This window comes from Barbatula barbatula (genome assembly GCF_947034865.1).
Source record: "Barbatula barbatula genome assembly, chromosome: 23".
NCBI lineage: Eukaryota > Metazoa > Chordata > Actinopteri > Cypriniformes > Nemacheilidae > Barbatula > Barbatula barbatula.
The window spans coordinates 12,971,031-12,993,993 of record NC_136786.1 but is presented as its reverse complement, the minus strand read 5'-3'; the positions used below and the strand labels follow the sequence as shown (position 1 = coordinate 12,993,993).

The following is a 22,963-nucleotide window of genomic DNA, read 5'->3' as shown; positions in this document are numbered from 1 at the left end:
CTCTATATCTCTCTCCTCTCCACCTATAGCTGGTGTGTGGTGAGGGCAATGGCGCCGTTGTACTGTGGCTGCCGTCACATCATCCAGGTGGATGCTGCATGGTGGTGGTTGAGGAGACTCTCCCCTCATATAATTGTATAGCGCTTTGGGTGTTCAGTAATACACAATAAAGCGCTATATAAATGCCTCATTCCTTCATAATATGACTGTAATGTATTTGTTCCTTTTTAGTTTTACTAAAAACTATTTTTCTTTATGGAGCTGTGGTGTAGGCAAACGCTCTCACACTATAATTGGACCTTGAGAATAAACCAAGATTCTGATCCCACCAGTCCATCCACATTCTTTTTCCATTGTTTTACATTCATACACTTTAATGATTCTTAACCTAAAGGTTTAAATCTGTTTATGTATTCAGGAGTATCGCCAAACCATCTGTTCGCCTAATTGTAGAAGATTATTGGGTATAGGAACTCTGTGGCCTCTCTGTTTATCGTAATGACAGATACTTTTAATTTACTCATGCTTTTGCCTGTGGCTTTAATCAGCAGTAGGATGTTTATTTATATCCTGTGTTCCTCTGCAGAATGAGCCAAATTCTAAATCTTCTCTTGCCAAGAATCACTGCACGGTAAATGTGACAACATATAGTACACTGTGATTAGTATGGACAGTAGAAGTGAACACTATATTGAATAGCTTTAAATGGATAGTTCACTCAAATATGAAAATTCTGTATTCATGGACTCTCTTGACCCTCTTGTCACTTCAATTCTGTATGAACACAAAAGAAGATATTATAAAGAAAGTTGCTAACTGAACAATGGCGGTTAATGCCAGTTAACAACATTCTTCAAAATATATTATTTTGTGTTCTGCAGAAGAAAGAAAGTCAATGATGACTTTTTTGGGGTGAACTATCCTTTTTGAAGTAATTGTACAGTAGTTAAATGATCCATACGTTTGGAAGTAGTAATCCACCTACAGTATATTAATATTTTACATAAAAATCTTTGCATGCAATGTTATAACAGAAACATCCTCAGGATGAATCATAAAAGTGAGCTGCATTTTCTTAATAAATGTATAGAGGGAAATCTTGTCCCCGTTGCTCTTGAACCCCACAGCGCAGCCTCATAAAAAAGTAGAGAATGCTCAAGGGCTTCTCCGCAAATAATTAAACCAATCTATAGTCTCTGCACTGATTTTCTCTTCCTCTCCCAATACAGCATTTGTGCCAAGCTCATTTGTCTGTTCCCGTGGGTTACATGCCTGAATAGGAGAATATGAATGCAATGAATAGCAGATAAACCCACCTCGTCCTCTGCGTGCATGAGATATTCAGCGCGGGTTCGCGTTGTCATGTTCGTTCGCTCTCTTTTTACCCTTGTGTGTATTTACTTCATTACTCATCTTGATTTCCCACGGTTCTTCCTGTTCCACCCCATATGCAACAAATCCTGCGCTGTTTATACAGCTCGTGTAAGACAAATCCACGCACACTTGCACACACTTCCTAGCAGTCAGGTTAAACGATCCGTGTAAGGACCTTTGTTCTCCCCTCAAGTAAAAAGGTAATAAGAAGGTGTCCTCTCTATTTTATAGCTTCTGGTGAAGGCCGCCCATGAATGCAAAACATGAGGGTAATGTCCGTTTTCTGAAAGCATCTCTCTCTTCTTCCAGACGTCGGAGGTTTCTTTGAGGCAGGGACACTGGTCAGATATAACCTCACAACAGACATGGTGGCCGCAGCCTCCGGCCTGGATGACAAGAGCATAACTCATAGCGTTTCAACAGAGACGAACCTTACACGTGAAGACCTCACCTTCAGTTTCAGTACCTCCACGTCTCCCAGTGTCCTGGTCTTTGTCAGTTCTAAAACCCAGGACTACATGGCCGTGGTGCTTCGTCTTAACGGTAAGACATGTTGATGGTATGAAAATTCTTGTCTGCTCTGTGTCTTTGTATTCACCTTCAACCAAATGTTGCTGTAGAGTCCGTTCAACTTGGAGCTGAACTCTTGATCAGTCCTAGTCTGTTTAATATGTCATGCTGTATTAAGTGTAGACTTTAGTCAGAGTGGATGCCATATTTAAGTATTGCAAATACAAGGGTGTGAGGAATCGAAGTACAAACAAATCAATGAAGAAACTACATTTTTGTTTGCTTGTACAAGAGTACAGTATGAAATATTGAATCATAATTCAGTTCCTCAAAGCATCGCTTTCATTCCAGGCAAATTAAATATGGGGTTCAGTATGGAGTTTAGAAATCAGATACTAGTTACACACTCATTCAACCACGTAGAGAATCTTTACAGTTCATCGGGGAGACGTGAGATTTATAGGAGCGTCAATTATGTGGCGTGTAAATTAACAGTAAAAGCTAATTATGTGACAAATGACACAGAAAATGACATCACTGTCTGTTGGCATAAGCAGAATCCTATCATCCGTTCACGTCTGGAGTTGAATGTAAAGACTTTAAAGGTATAATTTATCCACTTTCAAACCTTGGTGCCACCCATTCACTTGCATTGGTTTTGTGTCCATACAATAGAAGTGAATGGGTGAACCAATTTTTGGGTGAACTATCACTTTTAACACAAACTCAAACATACTGTTTATTTTGTCATTAAAGACCATTCCATAAAATGTAAAGTTAACACACAAGACTGACTTTACATAATTCCTTTGGTTAAGCTTCCGAAGCCTACAATAAATGTGTATCTGTTGCCGTCAACCCAAATACAGTTATGTTTTTTCTGAATTTTTACAGATTCCCTATGACCTCACTTGTTTAAATATTTCTGTTTCTTTCTCATTCTCTGTCTCAACCGGCTTTGCTCAGGCACCCTGCAGCTGCGTTACAACTTGGGTGGTCTCAGAGAACCATTCACCATTGATATTGACCAAAGGAACTTGGCCAACGGGCAGCCTCACACCGTCAACATCTCTCGCGTGGAGAGAGACATAGAAATACAGGTAAAAGACATACACAAACAGAATAATATACAGTCGTAGTGGTTAAAGATGTGAGCTAGTAGCCGCACACTTGATGTTGTTCCAATTGCTTCCATTGTTTACCGAGTTTGTAAGACGCTAAATGACTAAATGTAAATGTTCACACTAGTCTGCAGGATAATTGAAAGCCCATATTGATCCCTGAACTTAGACTCAGTGCGCACTTTAGATTTTTATTATGTCCTAAATGGCGGGACGCACAGCAGCCTGTGTGATCGATAAGCAGGACGCTCAGCAAAGATGGAGCGATAACAGAGTAATCAAGATCCCAGGAAGCATGAGTTCCTCCACACCATCATCTCAAGGCCTGATGTCCGATCTGCAGGATATGTGCTTATAACAAGTTGCGTCTCAGGTGATGGAGCTGTATGCTTCCTTTCACCCCCATTCCATCTCCATGACACATGAGCCAGGAGAACAATATGAATGACAGAGGGGCACAGAGCATGTCAGATATACTGTGACCTTGTCGACTAAAGTGTGTTCTGTTGACTCTCGCTCCTCTCTCTCCACTGTCTATCTTGGGTCCCTTCGATGTGTTTCACGCTTCTAAATCAAATAATCAAATCCCCGCTGTCTAAACGCATGAGGCACGGCACTGAGATAAGCCTGTGGGCATGAGGTCTTAAAGCAAGGCTGTAGCTCTCTTTAATTCAGCCTTATTTCACTTCTTGTGACACAACTCTGCCAAGCGTAAGATCCTGCAGACCACTAGACGTCTGGTTCAGAGAGAGAGAGAAAGAGGACCATAGCCTGTTCGCCCTTCTTTTATGGACCCTTGGAACCCTGCTGACATTGCAGCAAAAACCAAGTGCCATCGTTCACATTTGTGGGTGTGTGTCACATATAAAATGATATACTGTATATATATATATATATATATATATATATATATATTACAGTACATAGTTTCGTATAGTTTTGTCAAGATAATACTGCGTGTGTAATGATACAAGAATAAGAAAAATGTTTTCTAAATTAGTTTTGGGCTGCAGGACATTAAAGTTGCTGCTTGAAATTCCACATCAACCCCGTCAATGTATCAGTTCTTGCGGTGTTAGATACAACACATGCATTTTCCAAAAGAGAAAAGAGTTCGCTTCAAAACGGATACAGGTAGGAAAGCCAATAACATCGGTCCATCTGACCTTTCCACACATCCACACCTGTGATAAATGAAGCGTCGCACCCTTTTTGAATCGGACAGTGAAAGGTCAAAGCATAACTAAGAGAACAACCATACAGACAAAGCAATCAGAGTTCTGCTTGATCTTTTGGAAGTTTTTTTAACCCTAAGGCAATTGGCAGGCACCGTTTCATTCAGGAATGCATTATTCATATAGAGTAATGTATTCTTTTAGGTTTTTCCCCCATCCTATCAGGTCAGCTTGCTATCAAAGTAATGCGGAGGACCCGGCACAATGCTTTTGTGAGTCATGATCTAAGAGTTGACCTATTCTAAAGAGATTGAAAGATCATCCCCTGCTGGACCCTGGAGGGCGTAATTTCCACTGGGGACAGGGGAGACATGTCCCCCCTCACTTTTCAAAATCCTGTCCGTGTCCCCCTCACTTTCAAATCAGTTTTTTAATTATTTTTTAACCACACGCCGTCATCGCCATGGAGAAGTAGGCTATAGGACCGAGCAGGACACGGTCTGTGTCGATGCGCTGTGTGCACACAAAAAGAATCACTGAAAGATTGTTTTCAATCACGTGGTTTTGATTTGAATTTAATAGAAATTTGCTTTTACGTGGTCGTTGTTTGGATAACCTCCCAAGAACCATATCATGTTTCCCAAAAGCTTATTTTTAGTACACAAGGGTTCTTTTATAATATAAAAATGTAAGAAGTTGTAAACTCATAAACTCTTTAAATAAATTGTGTTTTAAGGGACCAACAAAAGGTTCTTCTATGGCATTGCTGTGAATAAACTTTAAGCTAAGATGGCACCATGCAATTATGATCGCCTAAAAACATTTTTTTTCACCTTTTAGAAATGAATAATGCGCACAGACAGAAATGTAGAATAAACATTGATCCCCCAACATTTTCACTTTATTTGATATTGTTTTCCATTCTTATATACACTGTCTTTTGTATTGATTTGCTCTCTCTCTCTCTCTCTCTCTCTCTCTCTCTCTCTCTTTCTCTCTTTGAATTATTCTCTTAATGGGGTGGTGTCTATACCTCAGGGCTGTCCCTCTCTGTGTGGCCGCGGTGCAGAAGAGGCTTCTGTCAAGCAGCTTGTTGGATGGTGATTAATTATAGGCTCACAGCAGGGCTCATTAACACTAGCTGCATCAGAACAGGGCAACAGCACTGCAGGGGACAGCCTCTCTCTCTCTCTCTCTCTCTCTCTCTCTCAAAGTCATACCTACATCCCAAGATAAAGGTAAACAAGCTGCAAGCAATTAAATTTGGTCCCATTATCCCATTGATAAACGGCAACACGCCCTCCCCTGTTAGCAGCAGTGGAAACACAAGAGCATGAGACATCTTATGAGATTTAGAAATGCAATTGGACAAGGTTCCAGATGAGTGATGGTTTACGGTGAGGGAGGGAGAAGTTCCCCGGATGAATTTCCCATCACAAGTGCACCTGGGAGGCGTCTGAATAAACATGCCTGCATTTATCAGTCCCTCACAACAGTGAAACAAATTAGAGCTGAAATATGTCAGACAAACGGTATTGTGTCGGAGCCTGTGTTTCTTTCTGTTAGCCTCATTGGTATTCACGTCATTGTGCGGCGATGAGAGAGCCGCTTTCACAGCACAGAGGAGAGTAGGAGAGCAGCCGTATCTTCAAGCACAATAAAGTAATTTAGTGGAAATAATAATTTTTTAATACAGAGGTTGAGATGCCTTGTGCTTATTACGAGTGCCTGTGAATCAGCTGTAACAAAACCAAACTGTGTGTGCGTGCGTGTGTGCGTGCGTGTGTGTGTGCGTGTGTGTGTGTGTGTGTCTGTGTGTGTGTGTGTCTGTGTGTGTCTGTGTGTTTAAATAAACAATAACAGCTGTAGGCCTACTGGATACCATATTGAAATATGGTCTGCAAAAATATGTTTTTAATCAAGTCAATCTGTATTATGCAATAAGTAAAATAACATAAATAATGCTAATATAATAAAAATATAAAATTAGTAACCAAATAAAACTGACTGTCTGTTTGTATGTGTTGCTACATATAGAAAATAATTTCTATATATACTTGTTATTATTACGTGTAGTAATTGTTGTTTACATTTTTATTTGCATACATTTAGATTTAATGTTTCATTTACAGGATTGACTACTGTGTACACATTTTGTTGTTTATAAACTATTGGCCAGAAGATGGCGCCAAAGTTCACTGAAGGACACTTAAAAATATGCATTGGCATTTGATGACCTCAAGAGAAGGTTTAACAGTGTTGTTTTCAATCCTAATTACATGTGTTTGTCTTGTAGCTGGATCATTATCCATCAGTCAGCTACACCCTGCCTGAAGCCTCAGACGTACAGTTCAACCGGATCAAGTCCCTCTTCCTGGGAAAGGTTTTTGGTAAGTCCTCCTGTTTCTTCTCCCAAGCCTTGGATTAACCTTTCTTGTATCAAATTCTAGATTAACTGGAAAACGTATTGGCAATAAACATTCTACCTAACAAAAAAATTATAGTTTTTGTATATTTCTATTTAGGTAAATATGGCATAAAAAGGTTCTGCAATGCTGCATGGGTGCCACTAGGGGGCAATTAGGGATAATTTTGCTTAAATGATTTTGGGGCATGCACAGTGACTTTCAGTATAAAAACGTAGTATACTATAAAACGTTATTATACAATTATACATTAAACAAATGCACAAAATGTATTACATTTTAATTATCATAAGCTGCATAGTAAAAAACAAAGCATAGTTGGCCATCACAGAGTCTCCAATGTCATGCTCTCTCTGCAGTCTGCCTTACTTCTCACAGTGTATCTGAGTCAGGGTCCTTAGGGGTATAGTTTACCCCAAAAAATATCATTATTTTGTCTCATGTAATTCCAAACCTGTATGGCTTTCTTTCTTCTGCAAATCACCAATGAGACATTTAGAAAAATATCTTCTTTTGTGTACCAAGAAGTCATATACAGGTTTTGATTGGCACGAGGGGGATCTTTTATTTTAGGGTGAACTGTCCCTTTAAATGTCCTATAAAGACATTAGGACACGCACTGAAAGGTCTCTTACCCTGAAGCATGTAACAGACATGCACTTTCTTTGCACGCGTCTCTCAATGAATATCAATAAGGCACCAACCGGCCCCATTATGCTCAATTCCCCTCAGCGTGCCGACACGCCAAAAACAGCAAAGTGACCTGCTGTTGTTTCCAATAGCAGGAGACAGTTTGTCTGATAATTACACCTGTCACACAAGCACCTGCTTTCATTCGGCCATGCCCAAAGCCTGACAGCACTGTCTGTTGCATATGCTTGAGACTAATGACAGGACATTTTTATTCAGCAGTTTTATTAGGATTTAGGTCACACTGAGCAACAGAAGAAATGATTCCTGCTTAACAATAAAAAACGACAATGTCTATCCTGTTTACTCACCCATCACTCAGTGGGACTGAATCTTGTGAACTGCCATAGGAAAGAAAAACACAATTGAACGTCTCAGTTGTTTCTCCTAGTGAGGTTAAATAAAGATCAAATGAAGACATAAATGAATTCATAAAACTCCTACAGAGTTTGTGTGTTCCCCAGATATTGCAGATCACTTAGAAGATGGACATTTATTACATCCAACCTCATGGATCAAACGTTAGAGCATTTAATGATGTTATTGGGAGCACGTGGAAGGTCTGCCAACCTCAAAATAAGTCACGTCTGCTTGTTCTAAAAATCAGCTATAACTAGGACACCTAGTAAAAAACGTTGTGACAGGGAAACATTGACTGCTGATTTTGTCCTCTGTTGACGGATACAGGGTTTCACTGCAGTGAGTTGCGAGTGAAACCGATGCTTGTTTCTCTCTGAGAAGTATTAATAAATCAGTCTAATTGGACAGTGAGCTGAGGCGGTTCTCTGTGTCTGTGGACTGTAATTGCGTTTTAGGAAATCAGAGCAACATTAAGGCTTCTGCCTATGAGCTCACTCTTTCAGATAATAAAGCAGTGTTTATTCCCCTCTGTACAACGCATGTGGAATCAGTGATTGTGTCTGTGTTTGTCTTCTCTCAGGTTCATAGTAGGTGTGTCCCCAGCATTTTAGTACCACGCTAATGCTAATATGAATATAATAACCAGTATTTATAACGTACAGTATCTGAATAGTGTACATTACTGTAATTTTCCATAATGCAGCTGAGCATGTGAGTGATTGAGTGCACTTATTGGTCAGGTATTACAGGAACAGTACACCCCATAATGTAAAATTGCTTTATAAAATTGTTTGTGCTGTTGAATACAAAGGAAGATATTTTGAAGAATGTTGGAAAGCAACAGGAATATTTCCTACTATGGTAGTCAGCCACACAAACATAATAAACCATAACTAAAAGCCAGGCCTGGTCCTCTCTCGTAGTACTCTCCTGTCGCTCCTCTCTTATGCTCCCGGAGCTCCTCCATGAGGGATGCGAGACCGGTGCAAGCACAGCTGACGCTCATTATCACTCACGTGACCGGCCTCGCGCCTTTCTCTCACGGCTCTCGTCACGCCCTGCTCGCCACATTGGGTTGTTTTGTGAATCTTTTGATATACGTTTTTAGATAAGCAGTGTTCAGTTTCACATAAGTGTTGCTGTTGAATTGTTATTGGGAATCTTCACAGATACTGTATGTTAATAGAATGCCAAGTATTTGTATTACTATACACATTAATATACATATATCGCACACAAGCACATCAAGTATAATGTTGCAGATGCAGTCATTTTGGCAATGTGTCAGAGTATGCAGTACTTTGGTCAGTGGATATGCTGTTGGCAGAAAGGCTGATGACATAGCGGTTTGAGCTCTCCAGAAACCACATGCAGTCTCTCTTTATCCCTTCTGTGTTCTGGAGTCAGCCTACTAGTCTGTCTTATCACTGCCATTTTCTTGTCTAGGAGACTGATCTGGTCAATACCTAAAATGATTTTTCCGAAATCAATGTTCATTGCCAGATGACCAAATGATTCTCTGCAGGGAGAAAATGTAGCAGACATTTGTTTGTGTTTTTTATCAAATAATTGTGTGCATATTCTTCTAATCCACCATTGCTGTAATTTTCAGATGATGCTGTAACTCCTTCAACATTATTTGTGATATAACATGAATACATTGCAGTGCAAGCAGTCAGGATAGACATTCATTAAACTTCAATAAGCACAATGACCATCAATATCACATATAGTGGCAAACCACTCAGCACACGCTGATCCATGTGAATTTGCAGTAATTGCAAATGAGATAAAGCTAATTAAATGGCTGTGTGCTTTATGGACCCTGGAAACTGCATCAGACTTGTAAATGTTCTGCATGTCACCCCTTACTACACCTCCACTATAAATCCTGCTCGATTGTGATGATCTTCATTCCCCCCCAAAAAGGAGTGAGAGGTGCAGTGCGTTCCGTGCTACCACAACATCCAGCCCCACCCCCCTATCAATTGCTCTCCCCGTCTCAGTGTTATCTCACAAGATGCATTGTCCTGGATAGGTTTGGATCTGATTTTTCAGCGGACTATCACAGGAGTTCCCAAACTTTTCAGCCCATGACCCCCAAAATAACAGTGCGAGTGACTCGAGACCCCCACTATCCTGGGAGGTGATTAAAAAGTAGCCTATAGGCTTCAAACGTTGTGCACGTACTGTATCAGGTCTATCCAGACATGCTCTTAATGACAACACAAAAGAACATAATATTATTTTATACTCTACTTGTTGTTATACATAAACCATGAAATATTGCTATAGATGGTCAAATCTTCTCCCCCTGCTGGCCTCCCTACATTGTCTTTGGTCGATATTAATCATTGTTTATTTTCAACAAATAAAAATATCCTAAACTTAAAGCCTGAAAAATAATCTGCGTGCACATCTGGGGATGTTTATCGTGGTGCTGTTAAAACGACGTGCTGCACCTAAACTAATGCGGTTCCCTACTTGGGACCCCTACTTTGGGAACCCCTGGACAATAGTGCTGAAATTGCTGCTCTTTGTTCTGTCTGGGTGGTGCTGCACCAGTGCTAAAAGTAGTTATCCATTGCAGAATTACTGTGTTGAATGTTTTTGGTATTTTAGTCAAGGATTTTCTTCAAAGTGTTATTGCTTATCAACGAAAAGAGACGGATATCATCTGCTAATGTGAAATGGCTCTTCAAAATGAGATTAAACAAAGCAAGATTCAGAAAGAAAAAACATTTTTAGAAGGAATGTAGGACGCCTTTGAAGTGTATTTTACAATTTTGACAAGCTCACACTGCAGGAGAATGAAGCCAAAAGTTTTGGAGGAGAAGAAAGCTCCACAAAGAGGATATGATTTAAATATAATATATTTTATTTGGCATGTTTTAATGTGGCACCTTAAACTTTCCATCCATTCTGATGTCGAGTGTTATGCACCCCACTAAGGAGATAGATTACCCAGAATTCTCTTCGACACTCAATTGTTTTGTTCACAGCTGATAAACCATTGCATGAATGATACTATATTGGTTTAAATCCCTGAGTTACTGAAACCAAATCATATCTTATGTATTCACCTCACAAGAAATGAGATTGCAATGATTCAGCAGGAGCTGAGGGTTCGTGCTGGTTGCTTTCAAAGCAAACGTTGCAGGTGGGAGTCAGACTCCCCTTATTTTTCTCAAAGAAACCAGACATCTTTAAAAGAAAATGTCGTGACAGACTCCGAGGGCGTTAATGTATTCTGCCCCTGATGTTTAAAGAAAGGTGTCTGATCTACCATTAAAAGAACACCTCCATCTCCACATGTGAGGAGATGATTCATTATATTTCCACATGCTGTGTCCTTGTTAAAATTCTCCAATGGACTGCTTAAAGAAATATTTTGGGTTGTTTACCTAAGTAGGCTATATCAGTGTAGCCTAACATCTTTGTTGTAATCCACGGTACACCACAGATATTGTACAGTCAAGAATTCGATGTTTACCTCAGTGTGTGTATACAGACAATGTGTTTACAATAGAAGTACCACAGATTAATGTTTGCAAAATAAAATATAGTTTCACTGTTTTAAATCCGGGAAGCACGGTGATGTGATGCTGTGTTCATACGATGTCTATAAACATAAGCAGCTATATGCATTAAGAATGCACGATAGACTGACTGTAATGTGTTTAATCCTCAGGGAAGCTTATGAGACTATCCCTCATCGAAAGGAATTCATTTGTGCGCCTTTCTAATGTAAATTGTCCCTTGAGGGTGTAGTCTGCTATAAATCTGTAGGTTATCCACAGCTTTATTCTTCAGCGTTTGAGGGGGCTTCTCATAATTAATACTTAATGACTTTGTGGTAATACTGACTTGAGGGAATCTGTCATTTACTGAAGCAATAATATTAGATGTATGATGCTGTACGCTGATACTTCAATGGCAAATACATTTGACAGACAGAGCTCAAAGTGAACATTGCAAAAATTTATTTACATGGTCCTTTAGACTAAAGCCTCCCTTATGAACACAATAAACATGTGGTTTGACAGACGTTTACTGTTATATATTTTTTGAAATCATATTTTTGAAATGCAGTAAAAAAAATATTACAGGACGAAAAACTTACAAATAATATTTTGCTGCATTTTACTGATGCAATGTTTGGGATTTCATGATCTTGAATCAAATCTTGGCTTTGAGTGGTAAGGACAACAAAATTGTAAAACAGATCTCAATTTAGTCAATCTGGCCTCCATCAAAGCCCTGTTGAACAGATGATGTCATTGGCTATTCCATGAACATTGCACAGCTCTGGGCACGGTCATCGCCCAGCAGGGCTGCGTCGTGGTTTACTGACATCACCAGCGCAGCAGTGGAGAGTGATCCAGATCCAGGCAATATTGAGATCCAGTTTTCCAGGTGTTCCAGGATATGAATGTGTCTGGAACGGCATAGAAGCTGCAGTCTGTGAGCATTCAGCCCCAGCTGCAGACATACACACACGCAAGCGCAGACAGAACGCAGAAGAATCTGCGGCGTGGAGCATTAATTTGACAGAGAAGAGGGCAGGTATTTTGAAGGACGTATATATCTGAGAGCAACCGTTTGCCTGGCGAGGTAATATTTGTTTGTGTATGGCAGTATTAAGGATGCTGATGTTGTGTTTAAGAGTAAAGGACTCTGTGCATGTGTTTATATATTTTAAAGATAACCTTCCTGACGCACGTATGTACTTGATATTAGAGGGGTCAGTGTGATGGCTCACGGTCATTTACTTTGAATTGTTGAGCAGATTTCTGCATTGTGTTTTTATTGTGTGTGTGTGTGTGTGTTATGCAGGTAGTGTAGAATAGAATATAGCAAGCAAATACAGAAGAAAACGTGCAGTGTGCAAATCTGTTCTAACTCACCTGTTCATCTTTTTCTTTCTAATTATACTCAACACATCTTTATTTATTCCATTTTATTCTGCCCTTTTGTGTGGCTGTGTGTCCTAGATAAACTCAGTGCCTTTGGCGCATGTTTCGGATGCTGTTTTCATGTGCCGCCTGACAGGTGCTGTTGTGTCTGTTAGCACATGGGTCATCATGCAGCAAGATCTGATGGTCGACCCCTCCCCCTTTTCTTGCCCATTCTGCAAATAGACCATCCCAAGAGAGAGGGAGAGAGAGATGAATAGAGAAAGAAATTCGAAGATTGCCATAAGTACAGAGAGATGCATCAACCCTGTGATGTGTTTGTGGTCAGCGTGTCATTGAAATTCACATTATCACTTTTTCTACACAGTCGATTTCCCACCTCCCTCTGTCAGACAGCTTCCATTTGTTACCATAGAAACCCTTTCATCCCTCCCCTTCTCTCCATCTTCCCAGCCCATCCATCAAAAGACAGTCCTCAATCCCTAATTTCCCCCCTCTGTCGCTGCTCACTTCACACAGTCTCTCTCTCCCGGGCAATAATGGTGTGTACCAGGCTAGCAGTGTTTACCTTATTGCTTCTGAATAATTCATCACATTGTTTAGCAGCTCGGAAACAAAAGAGCTGTTAAAGGAATTCAGAGCTATTCAAATAGCAGTTTTACTTAATTTAAACAATTCTTTGTGTAACTTGGCCTGTGGAATGTTATAAAGAATTTTTGTGGGCTTTACTGTCTAGAATCAGTTCATTGCTATTCTTGACAACCGTAAGTTCAGAAATTTAGAGTTTCTCAGTCATGTTAAAAAACGGTAACAGGCGTGGACAGCAGTTGGCCACAGGTGATGGGTGCAATGCAGCATCTGTTGTTGGTTTAACTCGCAGTCGGAGAATCATGCACATTTTTACTAAAAGATTATAGGCTTCAATAATGGCAATTTTAAATACTGACACATTAAAGTTACACACAAAAATGTTAAACGCTAAATTTGTGTTTGGTCAAGCACCGTGATTGTGTCGGTTTCGTCTCGCTTTTTTCCCTATGTGGTGCGTAAACATTCCTGTAAGTAAATAATATAACATAATAGAAAAGACCAGCTGCTGCTTACCACTTTTACATTAGTTTGTATAATAATAGCAAAATATGATAACTACTTTTTAATTGCACGATAAAAATTTAATACAAATAAATACATTAATGCTCTCAAGTGTGTAGCCTACATAATAACAATGCTACAAAAAGTAAGCCACAGTATTTAATATAATTAACTATAATTAAATTAACTTTCACAATGTACAAAAGGCAAAGGCAAACGCAAACTCGTGACGCGGCGGGCAATGCCAGTTGGGTGATTTTCCACTTCCGGCGAAGTGATTATTCGTTGTTCCCTGATTCCCTACACCGTCCGCAGTGCCCTTCGAACTGAACACGTTCACTCCCTTTGGATTGGAATCTCACTTAAGAAGGCGGAACACCCTGTGAAGTCCACTTCGCAGTCCATTTATGGCCAAATGGAACGCACCTCTACAGTAGGTAGGGGGAGACAAATGGACCACCACTAGAAGGTCATCCTACTGTAACCTTTTTCATGTGAGAGAGATCTTGAATCTGATTAAACCTATAGCAATGCACCTCACTTGAAGCATCATGTGCCTTCTGAGACCCACAGGATAAAGACAGTAAGATTAAGTTATCTTAATTGTATCCTCGTTCTTAAAACATTTTCTTGTCTGCATTGGTCTCAATAGAAAAGCAGATTGTCGGATTTTGCCCGCCTGCCTTTAATATCACATTTTGATCAAGGGGATAAAACCTTGTAATGAAAATCCCGTTTGCACTAAGCAAGTGATAATATCGTGCAAATATTGCTGCACAGCCCTGGCAATCAGTGCATCATGAAAGGTTCGGCGAGAGAGAGCTCTCAAGAGCTTTCCACCTGAATTTACAACAGCGATCAGTCAGTTCTCATGAATATTCCAGCCACGTTTCATGGCTGTGCAACCGTTATACAACAGAACATAATATTTCATACACGCATGAACCAGAATCCTCTGGTTGATCTGCAGGTGCTCAGTATCCCTTTCTTATCGCAATACTTGTACCGTAAAGAAAACGATTTAGATCTGAATGTGACAAGAATAATTTTTAAACCCAACGTTAACCTAATTTGCTGAAATACCTCTCTGATTTAATAGTGTATTATTTAAACAAAAGCAGTATCACATTTTGTAAGGCATAACCTCAGAGATAGATCAGAGATTATGTCTCTTTATTAATGCGGTCGCTGCACATGAAAAACGGACCCATGAGGCGGATCAGATTTTCTGTATTGGAATTCATGCGCGTCTTACTAAAAAATTAACAAGTGTTCTGTCTGGCTCTGTGCCAGTGAGCGTGCAAGATGAACACACGTTCATGAGGACGTTATCCCTTTTCCTTTCTTTCTGGGATTTTATCAGTGAGATTGACTGCAAGATTGTTTCAATGGGCAAAAAATCTTATTGAGGTTTATTGATTTCTAAAGGTTAACCATATTGAATATGTTAATGTTTGTGGTCTATTAGTAGGTTTATTCTGGATTAGGGACTCTTTATTGAATGCAGAGACCCTTCTCTGACCCTAAAACAGTCCAGGAGAACATTGATGTTGTGGTTTGAGATGCCGATGAGATAATGTCTAAAACAGCTATCAGGTTGCGGACTGTATTTATTTTGCGTGTTGAAGACATGGATAGCTCAATGATAGTACAAACTACTCTGACAGGCGGGTAAAAGTGTATCATCTTTAACAAGATGATGTTGGAGATAAGTTAAGAATCTGTTTATTCTGTTTTTTATTAATGAAATGCCGGGGTTATGAAGAGTATAGGGCACAGTTACTTTGTGCATATTCCCATGTGAGATTTGCTAGTATTTTATTTAACCTTAAGCTAGACTGGTATAAATTTCAACACAGCATCATTTCAATAGTCCAACACAACAAAATGTGCAAGAATTTTGAATGCTTTCTTGTCCTTTTTTGGCTTTGGCTTATTTCCAAACCTAGTCTATATTTCATTATACTTTATGATATAGGCCTAACAGTGAAAAATTTATATATAAATTAATAAAAATTTCTGTTTTGTGGCCGTTTAAACATTGATTATGTGTGTCTAAAACAGCTGTTTATGTAGGCCTATAAACATTGAAGGTTATTTAATGAAGCAAATTAGAAACTGCAATTTGTTGAATTGTTTAATTATGTAATATTATGAATAGTAGTAGCAGTAGTAGTATATTCAAATTGTTTGCAACCTTTATATTATTTCGAAAATGAATTGGAATTTTCAAATAATTACAATTCACTGTGTCACAAACACCGTAAAAAGGCAAAAGACTGTACTTGCTTGAGTGTGGAACTGAAAAATATGACTTAAAATATTTTTTGTCGTTGTCTGTATGACAAACCACCATTCTTAGTGTTTTGAAACCAGAAGATTTTGAGTCTGAGAACTCTGCTTCAAACATCAACATTTCTTTGAAACTTATTCATATGCACCACATAAAGCTTCCTTTGTATTGACTTGCTGCTGTGTGTCTTCAAAGTACTATGATTTTTGGAATGCTCTACTGCAGAGTTTGTAGTGTGTACTTTACCCCAGGCTGTGGTGAGACGAGAGATTGCCGCAGTTAGCTCACGCTGCAGCTTCTTTAAAGAGGCTGAGTCTGTGATGTGCAGCAGTCGGATTCTCTTGTGTGTGATCAGTGGATACCTGCTGCTGCACTCCAGAGATGCCAAGATATCTAGGTGTGCCTGAAAAAAAGAAATAGTGAAAGATAACAACTGTTATATAGTGCATTTTAAGAAAGGTTTATGTTTTACATTTCATTACATTACTATTTTAATAATGATTTTAAGTATTTTAATTTAAACATTACATCATCATTAAATAAATACACTGGGTGAGTGGGATTTATCACTATAAAGTGTTAGGTGTGTATAATAATTTCTCAACACCTTGAGTGATAAAATAAAACACTAACAAAGTGTTTTCAAAATAAACACTTTTGTCAGTGTTGTTTTAACACTAGCAAAGATGGACCTGAATGTTCACCCGGAAAGTGTTAATTTTAACACCCATGTTGATAAATAAACATATTTTTGCTGTGCACTATATGCGCTTGATATGTGTTTGGGTATAAAGATCATTTACAAAGATTTGTTTGGTTATTCATAGCTATACAGTTATTTCACCACAGTAACGGACTTTGGAGACTCCACCTAACATCCGGGCCTCAAACACATCCCCTCAGGAGTTTAATAATACAGTGCCAACGTAATGCCCTTCTCCGCATGTACATTATACATGAACATGCATTGATCTTGTCCTCTGCCTTCAATGAAACTGAATACATTTCCCGGAACAATGCTTGGATCAGTTTTCTGAATATCTTCTATTTCTGGCTGATGTTCCAAACATTTAGATGCATGTTATTCTCTTGCGCTTACTTTGGGTGCCTGTTTGTCTCGCTTGCAGAAACCGGACACATCGACCCAGTGATTATAGAAAAATACAACACCCCAGGCTTCGTAGGCTGCCTGTCTAGAGTGCAGTTCAACAGCATTGCTCCTTTGAAAGCTGCCCTCAGGTCCCGTGGTTCTGCACCCGTCACACACCAGGGTAAACTAGTGGAATCCAACTGCGGAGCTTCACCCCTCACCATCCCACCCATGTCTGCTGCAACTGACCCGTGGCACCTAGATGCAGGTGAGCTAAATATCTACTTTGCCTCTGAAATGGGTTTTCTTTGTACTGTAACCATTCCAGCAGTATATATACCGCAGTATTTCCCTGTAGTGCAGTAAAACAGCAGGGACGTTTCATTTCAAATACCAGCTTATTGATTTCCCCACCCTTTTTAAAGCAAAGCATTAAACTGCCCAAATACTGTAGATGTGTCCCCTAAAAATGTAAGTCCCTTTGCAGAAAACTACCTCTTAACTGCTCCAGTTATTGGATTCCTTTCAGTTTGATTTAAAGATGCTACAGAAACACTGAATAAAACTTCAATACAGTACTTTTTAGATTCTGCCAGTGTATTCCCATTAGACTAGTTGCCACGACTGTGGCTGAGTAAACAGACCTTCAATTTTCTTTAATGTGAGACCTAGTGAAGGACATTACAGTTACCCTGCCATTCTGCGAATGGTCAATGTCCACTTAATGGACAAAATTTGTTCTGTACAACCCAATACACTTAAGCTGTAAGTAGTTCACCTTGAAAATGAAAAATCTGTCATCATTTATACGCCCCCTTGTCTTTTCAAACCTTGATGACTTTTTCGTTTCTTCTGCAGAACACAAAAGAAGATATTTAGAAAAATGTTGGTAACGGAACAGCACAGCACCTCCATTCACTTCTATTGTTACCAATGCAAGTGAATGGCTGTTAACAACATTCTTCAAGATATCTTATTTTGTGTTCTGTGGAAGAAAGGACGTCATACAGGTTTGAAGTGACAAGAGGTCACTTGATGACAGAAATGATGACAGAATTTTCATTTTCAAGGTGAACTACTCATTTATATTAGCATTGGTGTGTGTGTGTGTGTGTGTGTACGAGGGGGTGAAAGACAGAACAAATGGCCCATCAGATCCTTAAACTTCAAAAGTACTGTATATATTTGTAATTTTGCTAGACGGTTCTTCATGAGTGTATTGTTGGGAAAAGCAATAAAGTATGAACATTAAGCATTAGCAAGACGCCAGTTTGCTCTTGCTATAGCTAGTGTGAGGCAGATGGTGTTTATAATTTATATGCAGGGGACGTTCTCATTCCAGAAAGCTTTTTATTGAACAAAACATACCCTTGGATACAAGATTCGATTTTTATTGCAATAGAGGCTATAATTGTTGTTTGGTTTTGTTTACTGGCAATTCTGTGTAGTGTTCATCCTCTATCACACCTACAAGAATGGTTTCACTCCAGGAATTGATTTGCCTTGTAAATGTTATGTTGAAGAGCATATTACATTTTACAAATGGCTAGTAAAAAATTACCTAATAATAAATATCCTGTAGGTGCGGATTTCCCCTTCAATGAGGAAAGAGTCATACCAGATGGGGTTAATAGGAATTCAGCTATAATAGGAGGTAAGATTTGAGACACACGGGTCATCATTTACCTTTACTACCAACAGAAAATAAAAATAAATAATGCTTTCTATTGCACTTTTTAATAAGGTTGTATTTGTTAACATTAGTTAATGCATTAGGTAACGTGATCAACAGTATTTTTTAATCTAACAACATATCAACCGTGGCATATGTATTCTTCAACTTGCAGGAATCATTGCGGTTGTGATCTTCACAATTCTCTGTACCCTGGTTTTTCTGATCCGGTACATGTTCCGCCATAAAGGCACCTACCACACCAATGAGGCCAAGGGAGCCGAGTCGTCCGAGTCCGCCGACGCGGCCATTATCGGCACTGACACCAATTTCACAGAGACCATCGATGAAAGCAAGAAGGAATGGTTCATATAATGTGCCGGCTCTGATCTGACATGAGGAGCTGGTTTATATAAACTCTTTCAGAATCTTTTTTTGATTATCAAATCTACGTTTTTGAACCAAGCTCATCACCAGTTTGAGAAACTGCTCTGTACATAGTGACTGGCTGGTCTCTTTTTATTGTGTTTTTAAGTGTGTAATCTCTGGATTACATGTTAATAAAGGATTTCACCGTGTGTTCTTTTTTTAACAGATATATGATTGTTTGCCAATATTCTTTGTTTAAATGAAACCTTTTTTGGTTATCTTACAAAACATCCTTGTGTGGAAAATGTTTTCGACAGACTGTAAATTCAGAATGCTTTATTTGAATATGTTTATCTCATTCATTGCACAAACGAGAGATATTTAATTTCAAATGACATTATATTTTATATGATCAGTATTATTCCACTGAGAGGAGAAAATTGAAGCATGCACCAAGAATTGGGTCGATTCAACACTGTCTATTTGCACAAGCATTTGTTTTACTGAAGGCTTTATCATGGCATAAAGATTATTTTGAGATATAATTATTGTCTATTTTTCAGTTATGCAGGTTGTGCGGTCAAAGCAATGGCATAGTGGTATCTGGTAGATTAATACCCAAACATGTATCATCAGCATTTGTTGTGGCAGATGAAGCGGGTGGGATTACTCACACCCAATCAAATTAATTCAAGGTGCCTTTAAGATTGAGCCAATCAGCTTTCTATTTGTTATTTTATCCTATACTTCAAATTAAAAATCTCAACAAATCAAATGACTGAGATGTATTGACACACCTGTCTGAGCAGTGTAGACTGAAAGTTCATAGGATTAGCAGTGTGTTTTACAAATGTTCTTCCTGAGACCTTTGATTTTGCAGACATGCTACAATATTTGAAGCATTTATTAAACATGTGCACTTGTGTTTACGTTAAAGACGTGCATTTTGTCAAACTGCTGTTGACATGTCAAAATATTTTTCATTTTGCTTTTGTATATTATCATTTACTTTCGAATATAAAATGTGAAATAAAAGTTAATTTACCTAAAGATTATGATTGTTCTCAGACTGGTTTTAAGATTGAATGTAGAAAACTGATATTTAGAAATGATGTTTATTTGTGATATCGAGGTATATAAGATCTCTGTCAAGACACACAGGTCATTTATATTCTCTCAATGAAAGATTAGGCACTCGTCAGCACTTAATGGGGTTATGAATGGGTTTACCAATTTATTCAGATGCACACGTCCAGATGAATAATAAAGTGTTATTGAAAGTTCATGTTTTATTTGATATAAAATATATACATATACTGTAAAGGATTAGAAGGTTTGGTTCTGAAGAGTTCACAATCAGATTACGGACACACATACTTTAACATGAAGTTGACTTTGGTATTTATATTTACATTTTAAGCAAATTTACTTTTTAGGGAAGCTTGGGGATAATGAAGGATAGCAGATTCATGAGAATTTAAGTTTTGATGTTTACATAATTGACCTTGAACAGTTTCATATTTTAATATCCAATTCTTCACCCCTCATTAACAATAAGAGTTTAGATATTGTTTTGTATAATTGTACGTTTAGTCAGTTAACATTCACAATAAATGAAATAGATATATTTTTATGATGATATTTTGTAGATGACATAGCCCTTCATTGTGTCTCATATGTGTATTAGGGAAAGCCCAAACATTAAAAATGTTTTATGGAGAAAATGATGTGAATGTTGTGCTGGAGGCAGAAAAACAAATTGATTTGTCTTCTTTTGGTTTCTTTGTTTTACCTTATCAGTATTAATTGATTTTGTGAAGGTGAAATAATGTTTTCCTTTATTGATTGTTTTCTTCTAATGACTAAAGCTTTCTTGTATATTTCTATGCACAGTTAGCTGCCTCTCAATTGACATATGTATAGAGCTTTTATTAAATGAAAAAACAGTTTTTGACCACAACAATTAAGGAAACCTTTGAAATGTGTATTATTTATGAGTAAATATAAGAGTGATAAATGTAAACAATATATTTACTCTTCAGTATACCATAATATGATTGCATTGTGTATTAAACATACTATTTCAACGGCAGCATGACCACTGTATGTGAAACAATTACCACAATTGTATTTACTCTTGAGAAAATATTTTTTACTTTATGATGTTGACAGGTCAGGAATGATAGTATAATACTTTTTATATTGATAGCAGTTCTCAGCTGGCTGTTTAACGTGAGATATTTGTACTGACCTTTTTCATCCATCTCATTGTTGTGAGTGGCCTGAATGCAAAATAAGAGAATTCTTCATCCGTGTCAGTAAAAATTGAATGCTTGTCATGTACTGGCTCTTGTGGAAACGTGTGGCTCATTAATTTTGTTTGTTAAATGTGGTTACTCCTAACAATATTGCTTAAGAACATGTTTTGAAACGGCTGCACTGTTTTTACGATCACTAAAGCTCTTCTAATCCGTGTAAAACTCAATACTGCCACTCTGTGGTGAATAGTTGCAAACAACACCAGGAAATGTTGGAAACTTTCTTAATGACGACATTATCACCTTTAAATCTAAACTTATTTAATGTGTATAGTAAATATAATTAAAATAAACTTAGTGATGTCTTTGTGTTAATAACGCATTGCAATGACACACTGAAGAAACAAAGTAAGAACAAGAAAGTATAGCCCTACATCGTTTTGTTATTATAGACACTTCTTAATATTTATATTTTATATGTCCAGAGAGAATTTGACTGTTTCACTTTAAGACCAACATCTATAAAACTCAAGAACAGTTTTTGTTGCCATGGTTTAGGAAGTGTGTTAAAATGTACCAGTAAGTTATGATAATTTATTAGGAAAGAGCAAAAATATTGAGAGATACATCACAAGATAAACATAGATTTTTGTTTTTTATGTGAAAGTAAAATGTGTCCTTTCTAAATAAATGGGCAAATTAATAAAAAGTAGTTAGCTATATGCATCACTGCTTAAGATCTATTAACACAATAAAAAGAGTATAGTCACAGTTCATAAATGTCTCAAATGAACACTGCTGATATTTTAGAAGAGAAACATGCTAAAAAATCAGGCCCAGAACATAGGACCTTGATGAATGCAATCTTGTTTTTGCCCCAAGGTGAAGACACTCGGTAACCTTCATAACAGCAAGACGCTTTGTCAGCATGTTCAAACATACAACACAAAGTGAGTACATTTATTTTTGTAAAAATAAATGTTTTAACTTAAATTTGCTAATGAACCTCTGGCTCTGATGTATGAAGTGCCATAAGAATGTCATGCTGGTCTTGCAATCACACTCTACCACAGGAGACCCTTGGCAGTCGTGCTTGGATTAAGACCTTGCTATGTCTCAAATAAACTGGGAGAACGCTATCTGTCAGCTGAGAAAGTTACTGTCAGAGACCGTTCCATAGGAGTCACAGTTCATATGTGTCTCAAAGTAACACTGCTGACCTTTTACCCTTAAACAAGTGGGCTGTGAGATTTTCAGCCTTAAATTGCAAACTTGAAAAACGTATTCTTGCAACTGAAAATGTTACTGTCACATAAGGTTCCCTTGTGTTAAAAAAAGAGAAGAAAAAGACTCGGAAATTCAGGCTCTGAACCTGCAGCCTCCATGATATAGTTACACCAGAGCTAGAATTGGATTTGGACCAGAAAAATCTCAGTCTATGCACAAGTTTTCTATTATGAAAACGAGAAATAAAAAGGCATTATGGATGTGATAAAAAGGTTTTTGAAAGACCACACACACTGTGAATGTGTTGCCCAAACCAGAAGCAATAATCACAAATGGAGGAGGGATGCCTCTTCGCAGAACACTAAATATAGTTACTTGTGAGTAATATGC

At 38.1% G+C, this 22,963-nt stretch overlaps 1 protein-coding gene across 1 annotated transcript in view; it reads left to right on the top strand.

Moving 5' to 3' along the window:
• LOC306889026 (contactin-associated protein-like 2) overlaps window positions 1-20,142 on the top strand; it is an 86,281-nt gene extending 66,139 nt beyond the window's left edge. Inside the window, exons 7-12 of the mRNA XM_079447681.1 lie at window positions 1,684-1,917; window positions 2,851-2,984; window positions 6,477-6,570; window positions 17,085-17,315; window positions 18,630-18,701; window positions 18,895-20,142. Coding sequence (XP_079303807.1) covers window positions 1,684-1,917; window positions 2,851-2,984; window positions 6,477-6,570; window positions 17,085-17,315; window positions 18,630-18,701; window positions 18,895-19,094 — 965 coding nt within the window. The 3' untranslated portion in view covers window positions 19,095-20,142. The remainder of the gene's footprint in view (window positions 1-1,683; window positions 1,918-2,850; window positions 2,985-6,476; window positions 6,571-17,084; window positions 17,316-18,629; window positions 18,702-18,894) is intronic.
• The last annotated feature ends 2,821 nt before the right edge of the window (window positions 20,143-22,963 follow it).